The sequence below is a fragment of the Carassius gibelio genome, chromosome A7, assembly GCF_023724105.1.
Source record: "Carassius gibelio isolate Cgi1373 ecotype wild population from Czech Republic chromosome A7, carGib1.2-hapl.c, whole genome shotgun sequence".
NCBI lineage: Eukaryota > Metazoa > Chordata > Actinopteri > Cypriniformes > Cyprinidae > Carassius > Carassius gibelio.
The window spans coordinates 7,728,679-7,745,688 of NC_068377.1; the positions used below are offsets into that span (position 1 = coordinate 7,728,679).

The 17,010-nt window shown below is 38.1% G+C and overlaps 1 protein-coding gene across 15 annotated transcripts in view; it reads right to left on the reverse strand.

The window, feature by feature from the left end:
• Positions 1-16,502, reverse strand: part of LOC128016545 (neogenin) — a 150,111-nt gene extending 133,609 nt beyond the window's left edge. For 8 of the 15 annotated variants that reach the window (XM_052601137.1, XM_052601135.1, XM_052601134.1 and 5 more), the window contains exon 1: positions 15,971-16,405. In XM_052601137.1, coding sequence (XP_052457097.1) covers positions 15,971-16,043 — 73 coding nt within the window. In that variant the 5' untranslated portion in view covers positions 16,044-16,405. Of the gene's footprint in view, positions 1-15,970 lie in introns of all 15 variants that reach the window. The other 7 variants (XM_052601141.1, XM_052601138.1, XM_052601140.1 and 4 more) reach the window with 5 other exon arrangements.
• Between the last annotated feature and the right edge of the window lie 508 nt (positions 16,503-17,010).

Here is a 17,010-nt window from a genome sequence, read left to right on the forward strand (position 1 = left end):
CAATGTCAAACATGAATAACTCCTCCCATCTCCTTCTCAGCAGCCTCTTCTACATATTCATGACTTCCAGGAATCAATGAGATGCCAGAAAGACTGATGGACAGAAGCAATCGCCTTCAGGACAACAAACACCCTGGAAGCCCTAGAAATCATTTCAAGCCTTCTCATGAGGGAAAAGTAATGGAGAGATTTAAAATGATAGAAATGAAAGAAAATGAAATCCACAAAGCTCAGATAAGTGCTTCGCTGCAGCCAATATTGAAAAACTAGAAGTTAAATTAGACACACAGTGAGTGGCTGAATTATCAAATGGAATAAAATGGTCTGTAGACTGAATTTCCATCGGCTTACTCACATTACTGTTTTTGTAAGCTCCTAAAGGAATGTAACCCAGGCAGGAAAACACCTGTTTGGGCAAAGATCTTTAAAGCGTGAGAATGAAGAGACGTGATTTTGACCACATCCAGACACAGGAGCACTTTCTCTAACCATTACAGTTAATGGATGTGGTCTGATGGACATCCGAACACTGGTCTAACAAAATGATTCAGGTTCTGCTACTGCCTGAACTGGGGAAGAGTGGACATATCTTCTTCAGAAGCCCAACTATGCCAGATCAATCCAGACATCTCAGTACAGCATGATATTACTGACTAGCTCCCCAATGGATCAGTAAACCTTTCAGCATATAACACATCTCACAGCTCCCTTTTCAGTGGCAGCAGAGCTTCTCAAGGGTTTATGTGTAATGCTAGCATGTGATAAAATGAGGTGAATGTGTTATTAGATCGAGAAGGCTATTCTTCACTACTGAACAATCTAGCTACAACCAGGGTTTTTCATTTATGGCCATTAGCTGGTCCAAGCCAGTCTAGATGGTTGATCAGCAGAACTACCCTGAAAGTCCTAGTTTCAGCTTGGTAGATGATCGTCAGCAGCATTTGTGTCATAATGGTGATTACTGTAAAAATTCATTTCCACTTGGCCGCTCTTTTTCAGAAACGTTTGTTACTGTGAGACACTTTCAAGTCACTTATTTACATAGCACTTTATACAATACTTAGTGTTTCAAAGCAGCTCCACAACAGGGAAATAAGAGTGTTAATGTTATAAAAGTCATGAATTAATTAATTAAATTAAATAAGCAATGCCATCATTCAGTTTAGTTTAATGTTGTTTCAAATATAATGATGAACATAGTTATATGATTAACTAAATATGATTTTAATGTGGGAAAAAAAAAACTACTTACTACACTGTGAAATTAAAGTGATTTTAACGGTAAAAGACTGTAAAAATGCTATGGGAAAATTGGTTAACAGTAAGTTCCCTCACTAGATATGCTGAAAAACTGTATATGGACATTTCATGTAAATTTAAGATAAAAGTTTTTTGGTTTTTTTTACAGTGTAAACTGTGTAAAGTTATATTTACATATTTACATTTACTACTATATTGCCATAATATAGCAACATCATAAACCCTACAAGGCTGTTTGTTTGTTTGTTTATTAAGTTTTTTATGCCATGTTAGCATTATGGCTATTTACATGGCAAAAAAGTTCAGTATCATCCATAAAATTTACATTATATAAACCATCTCAACTTAACATAAGATACAAAATCTAAAATACATTCAGGTGATATTAGGGGTGCTCCAATCACGATCGGCCGATCATTAATGCGCATCTCGTCAGTAAAGCCGGTAGAGCTGAAGATCTTTGCCGAACCCGACGGGACCCGTCGGGACCCGACGGGTTCGGTCGGGTTCGGGCTTAATTTCTATCATCTTACGCGGGCTCGGGCCGGGCTCGGGCTTGCGCTCCGGTTTGGGAGGTAAACGAGCGGTCATGTGATGTGTTTCGATTAGCGCGAGAAAGATACGAAAATGAATGCTGAGCAGGTGTAACGGAGGCTTGCCTCTGGTGATTACGTTTTGGTTGAACCAGCAACTAAAGCAAACTCTGAGGTGTGGAAAAGTTTTGACCGTGTTTATAATGAGAATAATGAGTGAATAACGACGCACCATCAGTGAGCGCAGGAACGCGCTGAAGACATCTACAGTGGATTCAATCATGTTCCTCCACAAAAACATGTAGACCTAGCCTAATCTCTGTGAGTAAAGGTTTTTCAAATGATAACTAAATATTCATCGAGTCTTAAATGCATAATGTTGACAGAGTATTTACGCTAATGTTGGCATTATTCTTTTATTAAATAAAGCAAATCCGGCGGAGCCTTTATCTTAATTTCGTTATTGCCAAATACCCATCTTAATTTAAAATTTATCTTAATTTAATTTTTTTTAAATGACTCGTTTTTATTGGTGCGTTGGTCTATTTATAGGTTAAATGAGCCTATGTCTAGAATGCTGAGATGTTACGATGTGACACAGGACTTATTTTATTTCTTTATTAACTTCCAAGTGGTCTAGTCTATGTTAGTTATGAGTAAATTATGTTAAAACATGAATAAATTGCTCATTGTTGACAAAAGGCAAAAGAGCTTTGTGCGTGCGCACATTTGAATAATGTCGGGCTGTAAACGGGTTCGGGCTTTAAAAACGCTGTCAATCAAAATGTACTTGTCGGGCTCGGGTCCTGTCGGCCTAACTTTTAAGGCCCGATTAAAGCTCTAAAAGCCAGTTCTCTAATCAGCGGTAAATTCCCTCAGGTGTGTGATTTCACATAGAGCAGCTTTTGCTACACAGAGTAGGGCTGGGCGATATGGAGCAAAAAATATATCTCGATATACAATATATATCTCGATATCTTTATAGGAAAAATAACCCCCCAAAAACTACTGCAAAAACAAATATGCCAAATATTAAATGTTTAGGGCCCTATGAAACGTTTTATTTTTTTTCTTCACCATATGTTTTATTGTTACCTAATTCTGTGTTTTAGCATGTGTAATTATTTATATGCATAAAAAAAACAATCTCTTAAAATCTTAAAATAGCCTTATGTGAAATGTTTTTTTCCCTTCAGAAATTCTGTGTATTTACATTTTTCTGGTTATCAAACGAAGGCATAAAACATTCATGTAATTTATCTTTTCATTATTTAAAATTAAGCAAACTTTATTTTTTTTTTTGGTAAACAAAGGGGATTTACTATTAAAAATAAAACATGGAAGAAATGTTGTGTGATTATTCCTTTAAAAATTATGTTCGTTTCATTTTAATAGTAGTAGTAGTGGGCTACGTACATTCTGCTGAAAAATAGTAATAGATTTCTAGCAAATACTTTTATTTTACAGTTCTGTGTATGTGATACTGCAGTCTATGATGTGATATGAGCTAGTTTTACTCAAATCAAACTGTCAGATGCTCATGAAGTGACTCTCAGTGCAGTTCTGGAGATGTTCTCATATTTATTTAGTTAGAGGAAAGACGCTGAAATCAGCGCAAGTGTCACGCACGCTTCCGTATGTTTAATGAATGAAGATGCGCTTCTGCGCCATTCATTAACACAGACACGCAGAACATGCAGGATTCATATTTAAATAGACTTTTCCGGGTTAATATTTGCAGATATTAGTCCATATCGCGATTTGATGTAAGTGCATGACCTACTTTTAATTCATTCAAAATTTGACAAATTCTGTGACATTCCGCGTTAAACTGTAAATTCCGTTTTTATGACTGGATTCCGCGATTCCGTCCACGTTTTCTGCATCGCGGAAATCAAAGGGCCCTAAAGTAGACATCTGCCTGCTGTTCGCCCAATGCCTTAAAACCGAAGTATCTCAATATTAATGGAACCAGTTGTCCTTTTTTTTTTTTTTGACTAGTTCTCTACACGCGAGGGGAGGGGGGACAAAAGCAAAGAGGCGGGGGGCGAGCGAGCGGGGGCGAGCACAGCAAAGTGGCGGAATCAGAATTACATATAAACAATATATCGATATATACGATGTGGCAAAATCCATATCGTGTTTAAAAAATATCTTGATATATTTTAAATATCGAGATATCGCCCACCCCTAACACAGAGCAATTGTTAACTGAGAAGATGCGCAAATAAACGCTGAAAATGAACGCAATAGAAGCAATCAAAACCAACAAGTGAGCAATAATATGCAAGTGCTATATTAGTGTATTATTATAGTTATATTTCAATTTAAGAAAGAAATGTACAGCATTTTGTCCAAGCAATAATAAAAGAACACATTTAATTCATAATTTGTCTTAAACTGAATTGTGAAATCAAAATCATGAATAGAATCGTGAGTTGAGTGAATCGTTACATCCCTAATGTTAACATAAACTAACGATGAAAATTAGTTCTCAGTTAATGTTAATTTAAACATTTACTAATATGTTATCAAAATCAAAAGTTGCATCTGCTAATATAAATAATGGACCTGAGCTAACATGAACTAACAATGAACAGTCATAATTTCATTAACTAACATTAACAAAGATCAATAAATACTGTAACTAATACACTGATTAACAACTCATTGTTAGTTGATGTTAATGTGACCTTATTGTTAAGTATTACCTTTTTATAATAAGCTTGTATTGTAAATGATCCAGCGTAACCTCAATTTTTGTTTTTTTAAAGAAAGCATATGTATTTTTGTGGTAATTAGCATTATGCCACAAAACTTAAACTAAACTTGTATTGAACCCAGAATATTCCTTTAAGCTATAGATCTGATAGACCATCTCAGACTTGCAACAATCCAGCAATCATTTTCCAAATACCAGCCTGACCCTCTTAAACTAGAATGACCTCAATTTTCCTCCAGGATTCGGAGTTCTGAATCAGACCACTGTGAGGCATGCTTTAATTTTTCTTCATTGATTCATCACTTTCTTCATTTACTGTGGCAGTGGGAGTAAGCCTGGCCAGTTTCTTACATCATACACTTGGCATGCATGTCTCGCAGCTTTCCTCTTCAACTCTAAACTAGCCATAAATCTCATAAAACTCATGCATCCTCTAAAGCATTGTCCAATGTGACCTCAACAAAAGAGAGCAGCATTTCTATTAAAATGTCATCTCGTGGCAGTTGGCTTTGTAACCCAACAAAGCAGACACCTCCTAATGCACTTGGCTAAACCAACAATAGGAGTTAGTCAGAGTGGGATATGATGTATAAGCTCAGCCTGAACCAAACCAGGATAGTCAATGATGGGAACCACAATTGAGTAATGTGGGGGGCTGGGATGTGGAATTTGTGCCCTGCAGGACTCAGATGGGGAATAAACTAGCATCCATTTTTAATGGAAGTTGGCTGTGAGGGGAAATGGATCAAATGTGACATTCGGTGGAAATGGTACCTAAAAAACATGAATTATTTGTTGTTCATCTTGCAAGCTTTGTCCTTTTTGTCCTCCTTAAATGTCGTCTACGATCTAATTTCAAAAACTGCTCATTTGGTAGCACCGCAGAGACAGCACCATATGGAAAGGTAGAGGCACTGAAGAATTAGCATTTCCCAGCATGCAATACATTTGTAAGAAACACACAGTGTCACAAGCAGAATAATTCAATCACACATTATGGTAAATACCCATAAAACATATGGCTGATTAATGGAGTCCTGGAGACAATTATGGTCTTGAACCCCGTGGAGTGAATGACATGGGCTAAAGGAGCAATGCTGCAACCACAGCACATTTAATTCAATATAACAAACTAAGGTGTGGTAGATGTGACAGCACATGATGAAGTGATACACAACAGAGAAGGAGGTAGGGAGGGGGTTGATATTGATTGTACCACCTCCAGCCTGAGATCAGCACAAGCTAGCTGGAGACATCAGTAAAAATAGTGTTTGCACACCCAGCGGCTAGCAGTTTACAGCATGTGTCCCCTGGGATGAGAGCAGACACAAATGAGCCTCAAATGAGACTCCGTTGGTCACGCCACATATAACACCTCACCTCCATCCCCCATGCCTTCACATAACAACATATCAAGGGCTGATTGAAATTCAAATAGGAGCAGTGCACAACAGGATAGCCGTAGCGAGGCATTGCAGAGGTTCTCAGGGGCCCAATACAGCACAGCTCCATAACCACTTAACTACTATCCAATTTTCCACTGAGATTCTCGAGTAATGTTTGGCGATATTTGATTTCATGGGTGATCAATGCTCTGTATAACATTTCTGGTGAAGAAATCCAATGTGCAAGTGGAGAACATAATTTTTTTTGTATTTGCCATTCACCAGAAACATACAACTTTAATGGTCTCATTTACTTGTTCATTAGAGGAAAAAACTCGCCAGTTGAAAATGGACGACAAAGCTTGAAATTATATTAGGAAAGGTTTACCTTGAGTAATTCAGTTACTAGGGTTCAATAACAATATGAATGAGTTCCAGAGCTCGTCAAGGAACCAGAATCAATTTGTGCACAACAAAGCATAAGAAATGCTCGAAGGTTTATATTAGGTAAATCTCATTCTGAAGATCACTGATCCCAGTACACTTAAAATAAAACAAGGCTGTTGGTTCTCTAAAGGGTAAACTGGACATCAGTCAAAAACAGAATCTTGAAACTTCAAGCTGCGTCTTGTTTTTGTTGCTGCTTTTCTGAGCAACTGGACTTATACGTATGCTTGTCGGGCAAAAAGATATCTTCACAGAAAACTTGTGTCTTGGTCAAATAGGAAACCAATCAGTAACGCTCTAGCATCTATTGATACACCGAAATTAACTTTTTACTGAAACCGAAGTATTAATTTGGCCGAAAACCAAACTTAAACTTAATACCTAAGAAACAATCATAGTACAGTTCCTCAGCAACTTTCAATCAATGCTTTAGGTTCTCCAAAGCTATTTTTGTCTGCTGTTTCGGCCAAATATTTTTGGCTGTTGCGTCACTACTAGCAACTATTCAGTACAACTAGGTCAAATTGCATAATAATGCAAAAACAACTATTTAGAGCACCTTAGCAACTATATTACTAATGAAAAGCACCTTTAAACAGCCAAAACTCAAAAACATCAAAGCTACTCTAAATAAAAATTCAGTTTTTTCTCAGAGAAGACTTTAATTATTTGTGACACTGGCTGCCTGAAATCAGCATGCTGTGTTTTTTTCTGTGGGTTTTGTTGTTGATTTCACAACAAAATTATCTTCATAAGCACTACAGCTCATACTGCTTACACAAGGAGCTGGACACGGTTTACTGGCTGCAGATAGATGTGAGTCCCAGACTTCCTAATGGCTTCCTGTATTTCACAGAACAGTTTCCTCTCAGGAAATTTTATCAATACAAGCCGCTTCAGCACTGACCCAAAACCACAATATACAAGTCACCCACTTTAATTAAAAAGTGACTGAATGCACTGAAAATGTGCTTCCACTAAGAGCATTAAATGAACCGGGTTGGGTTAACTGAGTGTGAAAAACTTCATTTAATCACACATAAAACTGAAAAGACAAATCTTTTTCATATCGCTACATAGCGATCTAATAAAAATAAAAAAAGTGAAAGTCGACATCATAAAGCAGAATGGAACTTTTGCCCAACTGGAGAATATTACACACTCTTTAAATAAATGGGGCACAGTAGAATATGTCTGGAGCCTGTGGGCTCAATGCAGGCAGGCACAAGCAAGTGGTCCAACCCTCATTAGAAATTAATTACCATTGTAGTCAGCGTGGGGGAGCTGTACAGTAACTATGTATCTAAGGCTTTACCCAGGGGGAGCAATTGAACCCCTGACCCCCCTCTTTTCCGCAAGCAATGTGCAACATCACCATGACCGTGAATTACTGGCCCAGCCATGCTGCGAATGCATGCAGCGGCAGTAAGACTCTGAAGTAGGCTGGTGTGGTTGGGTCGGACTGGTTCACCGTTTAGTGAAAACGTTTATTATCTTTTGGGAATTCCTCAGTGAAACCATCTTACTAGCTCAACATGTATAGTAAAAAAACCCTGAGCATCTATTTTGCCCCAAAAAGATGTAAAGGGTAATGACTGCGATTATCATCTGATTGCAACTGCTAATTATCCAATAATCAAATTATTGTGTACATGATTCTGCATAATTCCGAAGAAGTGGGGCAATTGTGTAAGTGTCTAGAGGTGAGAAATGACAAATGTAGAATTTTGTATAATTACCATACGTAAAAAAGATCACTCAATAGTAGCTTCCTGTAATTGCTTTTTGATGAGCATAATGGGCCCGAAACCACTACTGAAAATCACGGGCAAAAGCCATCTCTTCCAAAATTGCCCAATTAACGATATTAAACCTTAGGGACAACAGGGACAACAGAAACAAGAAAAATATTATTTGTTTACCTTTGATAAGAAAAATCACAGGAGGTTTTCCCTGTGCTTCAGAAAAAAAGCCTTCCTTACAATAGTCAAATATTAAATCCTGATCGTCTCCCAGCAAATTTGCCTAATTTTCATTCACCCGAGTGAAAAGGGACACATTTGCATGGTTTGCTTATTTCGAGGTCCACGTGCAATTTGCATAAAGAATTCTGCAGAATGAATTTAAATGGTTAAATGTGTTAAACTGCTCAGAGTACTAGACTCTTAATTAGGGATGCTCTGATCAGGATTTTTGCGGCTGATACGGAGTACCGATTTCTTGTCATGATGGTCAGCCGAAAGCGATGCCGATTCTGATGCTTCAAGCTTTATAGACGTATTATCGAGCGCACACACCTGTCCCGAAGTTATCTTCCGGTCTGTGTTTATCAGTCTGGCTATGGCACCGGCTACAAAAAGTTAAGGTGATGACTAGACGGAAGTTGGGCTTAGGTGGTTGTGCTGAGGGATAGGTTTCCCATATATTTATTTGTGGCGCTCGCCACAATATCAAAAACTTACCAATTCTCCAAAAGGCTTTGTTGAATAAACATGGGCACGTACCGCATGTTTAAAAATCAAAATGAGGCGTGGGTGTTCTTTAGAAAATTTTCGATGTCATTTTCATTTCATCTTTCATGTTGTTTGCCTGATGTGTGTGTGTGTGTGGTTTTGTTAACATAATTAGGAAGTTGCAGTGACAGAAATGGTGACATTCCAGATAAAGTTTGAAAGAAGTTATGCGTTTGTTATTAGCATAGGCTAATATGGCCAAAGATAGTTAATTTAAAAGCATCCCACGATCAGCATGTTATGTTACTGTTATCCCTTATGGCTTAGACAAGGTTTTGTTTCGTCCTCCATGCTGTGCCAAATCACAAAAGACAATTTTTAGCCAAGCAGCAGAGAGCCGCTTCAGAAACATGCCGCGGCCGCACGATTAACAATCAACTCCAGTTCCCATGGAGACATAACACGCCGCAGATGTGTGCAGTGAGGTGCAGATCAGCTCTAACATCACTTAAAAATTAACCATCCATTCATAAGTGGTGGAGCATTGCGTTAGCAGTGCAAAAGGTTGTGGGTTCGATTCATAGGGAACAAACATACTGATTAAAAAATGTATAGCCTGAATGCACTGTAAGTTGCTTTGGATAAAAGGGTCTCATAAATGTATATATAGAATTTAAATTGTGCATGTGTCACATCTCATAAATGTATATGTAGAATTAAATTCTCCATGTGTGTGTCACATATCATCATGCAAAACATACATGACAAAAAGCTAATTGTTTCTCTAAACGTCATAGCATTTTCACACTGGCAATGATGTGACTGTGGCTCAAAATCATTTATGTCCCACACATCATGTACGTGGTCAGGCTTAGACGTCTTCAAAATGCGATTGGTTCGCGAGATTTACCAAACAGTGAGTACCGATCAAGTCATGAAATGTGATTATCGGCCGATATCGACCTGTGGCCAATCAATTGGAGTATCCCTACTCTTAATAGTAGCTGAAAGTGACTAGTGCACTCTGTGTGTTCAGGACTTTTCAAAAGAAAATCACTTTTGAATCATAAATGAAAAGTTGGATTGGGGGGGGGGGGGGGTGTTACATCAGATAAACCTTTTGTGAAAAGACTGTTCTCTGGAAAACTGTGGGGCTTTCTGTGGATTTTTGTAGGTGCTGGTTCCACATGGGTGTACTTATTCCAAATGTAGTTGGTCAAATATGTGTTCATCAAGAATTTTCCATAAAACAGCTCATTAGGCATATAGTAACAGCTGGCCTCCCTGTAATGATGCCCCCTCCCATACGAACACACTCGGTGGGATCATGTGTCACGTGTCCAAGGGTCCAGTGCTGGAATGTCAGGCCTACTCTGCAGGTGCTTTTCTGGCTTTATCTGCTTCTCCTGGGTGTTTTCTCTCTAGCTGCTTTTATCCATCATAGGGTCAGAGGTCGATTCTTGAGGTCAGGGACCCAGAGCAGCTGGTTTCCATCATTCCCGCTGCTCCTAACCATTGGGAAGAAATTCTTCATATCTCATTTTGCAAGCACTGCAGCTGCAAGACCATCTACAAGTTATAAAATGCAATTAAGAAAAACCTAGAAACCACCCAAACGGTATTTTCACCATAACACTGTTGTAATTTAGCTGGAAAATACTGGTAACTAATACAAAATAAAATAAAATATGCAGATACTGCACTGTTTAAATTTCGAGTCCTAGCATTCCATTTTCCACACTTCCTTGGTTAAGCAAAGGAAGGAGTGTTTGTTTTCAAGCAGGCAGGTATGACGAGCCCTTTCCGGACCTTTGCGATAAACCAAAAGCCAACCTCAGTATGGCACATTGAGAAGATCTTAAGCATGTCTTGAGCTGCCAAAAGCAACAAGCTGAGTTCTGGCGGACTGGCACTGATATCAAGCTCATTCACAATCCATCTTCAGTGATACATCTACAGACTACAGCTCTCTGCCACACTGAGGCCTTTTTGCAGAGCCGTGTGAGAAAGGCCCCCACAGTGCCCGTCTTTAGCATTCAAGCAATGTGCAACTACAACAGGGTGCTGCAATCACCTTCAATGATTTCACAGCTTTAGTCTGCCGGGACGCTTGGCACAGATATCAGTTCATGCTGTCATTACTCACATTACAACATTTACTGCTGAGAACACGGAACCTAATGATGGGAAGTACAGCACAAGTTTGCTTGTCAGCATATTCAGCAGGTGTGTGGAGACTGTAATGACTGGTCCTTTCAGATTTTCGCGATTATGTAAAATGCTACAAAACAGGACATAAAGAAAGCAGACCCCATTTTCATGACAGCTCAACTACCAGCATAGGAACCAAGCTGCCCATGCATTGTCGGAAAGGAGAACGAAAGTTAAACATTCTAAACTAAATGGGTCAGCAATAAATGGGTTTTATTTGGAATGAGCAGTGAACAGACCAGTTTTGCACATGGAAATATGGTTTCCCACAATTGAGTGCTCATGTATTTGCTAATGCAAAACTTACCATGACAGTGTTGCTTAATGGTTACTTGGGTGTTCTGGGTCGCTTAATGTTTGATCATCAAGTGTCTATAAGGGGGCGTTTATGTACTGTAACACCGTTTTCAACTAAAAACAAAACGTATGTGTTTGGGCCATTCACTAACCTGACAATAGCATGTTTGGGGCCTGAAAATGCAAAATTTTGCAGGTTTCAAAGGTTAAAGTCTCCATGTTAACTACAAAAATGCAAATTTGTGAAAAGGGTGATATCATACATATGCATATTACGTATTATGTGCAGGCACGTAGTATTTCTTAACAAAGTGACATCCCCGACTACTGGCATGGCATGCATAATACAACATTTTTGGTTATTTTCTCGGATCTGTGTGAACAGGGATCATTTTGACAATATTGTTGTGTGTATGCGAAACTTTTCAAAAACACAAAAGGCAAAACTTTCCAGTTTCCAATACCAAGACTGGATTATGATATGCATCTGCAAAACAACTGATGCAGGATGCGTTACGTTTAAAGAGGTTTGTTTAAATCTGTAACCCCATGTATGAGCAAAGCAATACATTGTTGCTTGTCTTTTCTAATAAATATATACTGAGCTGCTACTCATAATTGGAGCTAATAAAATCCAGTTTAATATTAACCAAAGACTGGATTTGAAAGGTTGAACACAATCATACCAATAGGAAGTCACTGCAAATGGCTTATCAGAACCTCTAGTTGGATTTTGCTTATCTTGACCAAGTACAAGCATTCAAGTCACACACGCATAATAATCTTCTCCAGCTGCTGAGGCTGGCAAGAGACACGGCAGCAAGAATTCCTTTGCAAAGAGAGATCCACTGGGAACTGCAACCACTCAGATCCCAAATGAGGGTGTTGACCACTAAACATTCCATAGGCATGACCATTTCACTGGAATTCCAACAACAAAAGCTGTATACTACCTCGTGCATTTGCATAGACTGGTCATTTTCTCAAATGGTAAACTAAATTAGTGCTCTCAGTAACATAATGATACACTACTGATGGTAATAGTGCAGAATTTAGCAGAGTTGGCTTAGATCTTTAGAAATAGCTCCAATAATCTCATACGGCGAAATCTTACTATTTCAATAAATGGTCTCAAATTTTCGCAAGCAGTTCTAACCATTCATACCTCCATTTAGAGACCACAAAAAAAAAGAAATGCTTGTGAACAGTTTGACATTAAGGCCTTCTGACACAGCCAATCTAGTAAAGGCAAGTTTGTAATGGAATACTTGAGCCTAAGTACCACTTATTATACACAGTGCAGAATATCCTGTACTATTTTGTTTTTAATAATAAGTGAAACAGCATGCAACATTAAACATTTCATACTGTAGAATGGCAAATTGTTGCCATATGATCTCACTACATGGCATGTTTAAAACCACAACTTACACTCTGTCATCAAAACTAAATGTGCCAATTTGCAATCCAATTTTAAGTCATTTTCGCATTCTGGTCTAATGACAAAACAAGAAAGAGTGATGATCTGGTTTTATCCTTCTCATTTTAGTGTAGTAACATAGTACGTCATCCATTCTTGCAAATCATTTTTGCATAACGTGTAAGATGAAATTGCAATTAGTATGCTGCCCAAATATACCAACACACCCCCATGTTGCTTAGTACAAAGACAATGAAAGGGTTTGGCTCCCTCACAAAGAAACCCAAATTATGTGTTGACGAATATCAGGTCAAATTATTAACCAGCACTTTTTCTGCAAGTGCAATAAACAAATAAATCTATCAATCATAATTACTTTACATGCTACTATCATGCCTTCATTAGCACATTAGGCAATTAGCCAAAGACCCACTGATCTCTCAGCTGGAGCTTATTGTGACACCCTGTTTCCAGTGAGATTCAATTGCTGACAATACTTAATTTGTTACTGTGATATTGATCCTCTTTGTTCCTTGACATCTGAAAACATGCAGCTGCAACAGTAATAATAACTTTGGATAATGATTATAAATGCACAACAACGGACAGCTTTAAGGCTAAACAGGCTATTGCATTGATATTACCAAGGCATCCATTTATCTTTGATAAAAATATATCTCTCCACATTCTGAAAATAAGTCAAATATATATTTTTTTCTAAAATAAATAAATATAAATATATATATGTGCGTGTGTGTGTGTAAATTAGTAATATATGTAGTGAAAATAGTGAGGTCTCAAAATTATTTTTTGATAAAAATCCAGAATTAAAGTTTGCAGTGAGCAGATGGCCAAAAGTTCAAAAAAAGTTTGCGTAATTAAAACTGGGAAATTTAACTCCTTGTGCTGTTCATGGTGTTGTTGTGTTAGTAAAGTTCTACAGCAATGAGTCATCTTTAGCGTAATTTTTTTCTAACTGATAAGTTTGTCCACACAGCTGAGATGTTTAGCTGTTGTAGCTTATTCAAACTGTGTACATGAAATAGACAATGACAGACTTTATGGCTTCAATTAATGGATTTGGCCCTCCAAAAGGATGCTTTTTAGACCTTTGCTTTCTAGGCCGAATATTTCAGATTGCCAAAAGTTTGGTGCATCACTAGGTTATAATATAATAAGTAAAGCTTTCTAATGATCCACTCAAACAATTGCATTATTTTATTTAAAATACCAAATGTTTAAAAAATAAAAACCTGGTATAGAGACTGCATTAGAGAAGACCTTTGTTAGAACCACACTGTCCTTTCATTGAGGTCCTGCTGAGGTCTGTGCTATGAAATGCAATGAAGGCCTCTGCGAAGGAAGCAGATCTCTTGCAGCACTCGGAGATCGCAGTCTTGCATACAAGGTTGTGAGGGTGTTTATAGAGTTTAAGCATGATGTTTACATTGTCCGCAGGGAAGCCATCAGCACACAATTCTGTCCCAGCAGGATCATGCAGATAAGATTGAATGCAAAAAGGATGCACACAGACACCTTTATAAATAAATTTAAAAAACTCTCACATGAAGACATGCCCATTTCCTTTCCAATACAATGAAAAGTGGGAATGCCATTATCTGCAAGATGTAAGCACCTGAACTTGCAAAAAAAAAAAATGCTTTAGATTCACATATGCATGCTTCAGGACCTTAAAAACCATATTTCAAATAAACACATATTTTCAGAAGTGGACCCCACAATTAGTAACTTGAAACTCTCTCCACATGTAGGTCCAATTCTCTGGAATCAATCAAAACTCCCAAAGGAACTCCCTGTTCCCCCCTTAATCTCCTGGTTTTATTACTTTCCAGACAGAGTCTGCCCATTCCACCCAGCCCCCCATTTCTCTCTTTTGTACTGATTTTTTACCAGAGCACACTGCTTTTCATGCAGCAGAGCAGCTTTCATCAGCCTCTGCACGCAAGACAGCCCAGCCGCAAACTCCACTACGGCCTGCTCTCACCAGACGTGATCCTAATAATCAAGCACACCAATCCAAACTAGTGAAACATGTTCCCAATGCTAATGGAAGTGTTAAATGATGCATCACAAAAATTAAATGTGAGCATTTTCCTATTCAATTTGAACAAATATTATGATTGAACGAACAAAAAACTTGACAGATTCAATTTCTTTGCTCTGAAGCAAAAATCACATACACACTTTCTAAAGGCATATTTACACAGCTGAGTTATGGCTCCATGTTCTGTGCCAGAGTGTAATGCAATGGCACATAAAACAGTACTAAATAAAATGTGGTAGCTCTGACCCAGCTCTGTCTCTGTATCAGAGGCGCTTCTGATGCTGCATTGGCTCTGTGCAAATGAAATGGAATATTAAAGTTTGCTATGGTCGTGTCTTGAGTATAAATTTAATTATTCACAATATCAGTTTATTCATAGCTTCCAAATTATAAAACTGATTTCAAAGTAAATTTTCAGAATATATAATCAGTGCAAATGCATTTACATCGCCAGTACACAGCATTAACAAGTTTGTATAAATGCACCTTTTTCAGATATATATGCAGCCTCTGTGCTGTCTTTTCAGTGTTAAGACACTATTATATATGTAAGCAATGGTTTTTGTCCCAGGTATGCTTTATATTTGGTTTCAAGAAGAGCCAAGTAATTCACTTTCACTCTTCAACTCAGAGCTGTACAGACACCAAAAGAAACAGGTAGATCTTCTTCCCAAAACACATATTTCTATTTTTTTCTTTCAAGTGCTTAGTGAAGAAAAACTCTATTTCACTGATGCCGTCTGTGCAAAAAATATCATGGATTAACCACTTTTGGATTATCTCACAGAGCACTGAAGCTCTGATTTACAAATGCATGAGGTTATTGACCTATAATTAACGAGATGTAATTACTTATTTTCCATGAGGCCGGTTTGTTGACTCGTTAATTAATAATGAAATTAGGTTTATTATTCAGGTGAAAATGTGAAGGTGTCGATCTAGATCACGCACCTTTGCATTTAAAAAGCGTTATTACACATGTAGCCTATGGTGTGATTTATGAGGCTGTCTGAACAGAGTGTCCGATGATAAAATCCTCGATTTTGTGTTAGTTGTCTAAAATATTAGTAACACATACTCATTCCTGCGCTTTCATAAATGTGCACACAGTTGCCACTTTCACATCAACAGACGGCGTGTCGAGCAAAGTAAAGTTGCTCTTTAATCTCGGTCTTACCTTTTTCAGCATGTGAAATTGTGATCGTGATGCAGAAAAGAGAGAGGAGCAGCCGGGCTCCCCGCTCCGCCATCACTTTAAACACAAATAAAAGTAGTGTGAAAAGCCTCGAACACAATCCGTATTTAAAATCCTTCGGATCGCGCGCAGGGATCAGTTCAACAGTGTGAACACATCCGGAACGAGTAACTTCCGAAAGTTGCCGAAGGAAACATGAAGCTCGCTGAGCAGAGGCACGATCCGCCGGAGAAATGGGCTTTAAAACTTCAACAGGCGACCGAGGAAAATCAAAGCCAATCCATATTTCCGAGATTAAACCAACGCCGAGCTGGACAGGAGCGAAATGAGAGGCGTCAGTGCAGACATAATGTGTAAAGGTGAAGAGAGAGAGAGAGAGAGAGAGAGAGAGCCAGTACGGCCCATTGGAGATATTTTTACTGATCTCAGAGAGAGAGAGAGCGAGAGAGAGAGAGAGAGAGAGAGAGAGAGAGCAGCAGGAACTCTTGGACCCTGGGAAAACCGGAACTGGATTAAAAAAGTGATCTGGATTCATCTCACGTGGCCACCCCAAAAGACTGGGATGGCTTTGAAGTCATTTCCATGCTCTTTTGAGCAATTTAAGGCTTTAGTTTAAATTTATCAATACAGCACAAAAGGATCTACCTGATCCTTCATCTGGCAACCTGATTTTTAAACCAATGTTGTATAGCCTGTAGTTTTTAAACTACTTAAATATAAAAAGTAGCCTACTTTAAAATAATTGACTAAATAAATAATGTAGACTAATTATTTGATCAGTATCTCTGGTGAAAAAAAAAAAAACATTAGCACATCCAATTAGTTTCAAATGTTCTTGGGTAAAAACAAACAATATATTCAATGCCACAAATTAGTATTAGTTATTTAAAGACTAAAGTTTGCTGAGACGCTGTGCCAAACATTCCCATGGGGATGTTTTGTTATGCCAACCGTCTCTACTCACACACTTGTCCTATATAACGTTTGCCAAGTGGCATACTATATCATAGGCTTCCAAATAC